The sequence below is a fragment of the Coturnix japonica genome, unplaced genomic scaffold (genome assembly GCF_001577835.2).
Source record: "Coturnix japonica isolate 7356 unplaced genomic scaffold, Coturnix japonica 2.1 chrUnrandom558, whole genome shotgun sequence".
Taxonomy (NCBI): Eukaryota; Metazoa; Chordata; class Aves; order Galliformes; family Phasianidae; genus Coturnix; species Coturnix japonica.
The window spans coordinates 21320-23025 of NW_015439937.1; the positions used below are offsets into that span (position 1 = coordinate 21320).

A 1706-nucleotide genomic window follows, 5' to 3' on the forward strand; every position below is an offset into this window, starting at 1 on the left:
GTCACCCAAAATGGGTTGGGGACACCCAAGGGGGGTAGGGGACAGTATGAAGTTCAGTGTCAACCAAGGGTGCTTAGGGACACCATGAGGTTTGGAGTCACCCAGTTGGGATGGGGACACCCAAGGGTCCTTGGGGACACCGTGAGGTTTGATGTCACCCAAGGGTCCTTAGGGACACCATGGTGTCACCCAGGTGAGTTGGAGACACCATGAGGTTTGGGGTCACCCAGTTGGGTTGGGGGCACCCAAGGGTCCTTAGGGACACTGTGAGGTTTGGTGTCACCCAAGGGTCCTTAGGGACAACATGGTGTCACCCGGTTGGGTTGGGGACACCCAAGGGTCCTTAGGGACACCATGGAGTCACCCAGGTGGGTTGGGGACACCCAAGGGTCCTTGGGGACACCGTGAGGTTTGGGGTCACCCCGTTGGGTTGGGGACACCCAAGGGTCCTTAGGGACAACATGGTGTCACCCAAAATGGGTTGGGGGCACCCAAGGGTTCATGGGGACACTGTGAGGTTTGGGGTCACCCAAGGGTCCTTAGGGACAACATGGTGTCACCCAGTTGGGTTGGAGGCACCCAAGGGTCCTTAGGGACACCGTGAGGTTTGGGGTCACCCAGGTGGGTTGGGGGCACCCAAGGGTCCTTAGGGAAACCATGGAGTCACCCAGTTGGGTTCGGGCACCCAAGGGTCCTTAGGGACAACATGGTGTCACCCAGTTGGGTTGGGGGCACCCAAGGGTCCTTAGGGACACCATGGGGTCACCCAGTTGGGTTGGGGGCACCCAAGGGTCCTTAGGGACACCATGGAGTCACCCAGTTGCATTGGGGACACCCAAGGGTCCTTAGGGACACCATGGGGTCACCCAAAATGGGTTGGGGGCACCCAAGGGTCCTTAGGGACACCGTGAGGTTTGGTGTCACCCAGTTGCATTGGGGACACCATGGTGTCACCCAGGTGAGTTGGAGACACCATGAGGTTCGGTGTCACCCCGTTGCGTTGGGGACACCCAAGGGGGTTTTGGGGTCACCCAGTTGCATTGGGGACACCCAAGGGTCCTTAGGGACAACATGGTGTCACCTGGTTGGGTTGGGGGCACCCAAGGGTCCTTGGGGACCCCATAAGGTTTGGAGTCACCCAGTTGCATTGAGGACACCATGGTGTCACCCAGGTGAGTTGGAGACACCATGAGGTTCGGTGTCACCCAGTTGCATTGGGGGCACCCAAGGGTGTTTTGGGGTCACCCATGTGGTGCCACCCAGGCCTGGTGAGCACAATGGGGTCTGATGTCCCCTTTGTCCCCCCCTCTCTGTGGGGCAGGAACCGACGAGGACCCGAGTGGGAGCAACCGGACGTTCGTGAGCCACAAGCAATGTCGCGACGCGCTGAGCCTCCAGATGGGGCAGGACTACCTGGTGTGGGGGCTGGCGTCTGATCTGTGGGTCACCGGCAGCCGGTAGGGACGGGGGGAATAGGGGGATATGGGGGTATAGGGAGTATGGGGATATGGGGATATGGGGAGTATGGGGATATGGGGATATGGGGAGTATGGGGAATATGGGGATATGGGGACTATGGGGACTATGGGGATATGGGGACTATGGGGACTGGGGATATGGGGATATGGGGACTATGGGGATATGGGGATATGGGGATATGGGGATATGGGGATATGGGGACTATGGGGATATGGGGATATGGGGAC

General features: G+C 59.3%; 1 protein-coding gene across 1 annotated transcript in view; it reads left to right on the forward strand.

Moving 5' to 3' along the window:
- Nucleotides 1-1706, forward strand: part of LOC107307355 (complement C3-like) — a 6852-nt gene that overhangs the window by 2901 nt on the left and 2245 nt on the right. The window contains exon 3 of the mRNA XM_015850852.1: nucleotides 1322-1457. Within this exon, the coding sequence (XP_015706338.1) occupies nucleotides 1322-1457 (136 nt within the window). The remainder of the gene's footprint in view (nucleotides 1-1321; nucleotides 1458-1706) is intronic.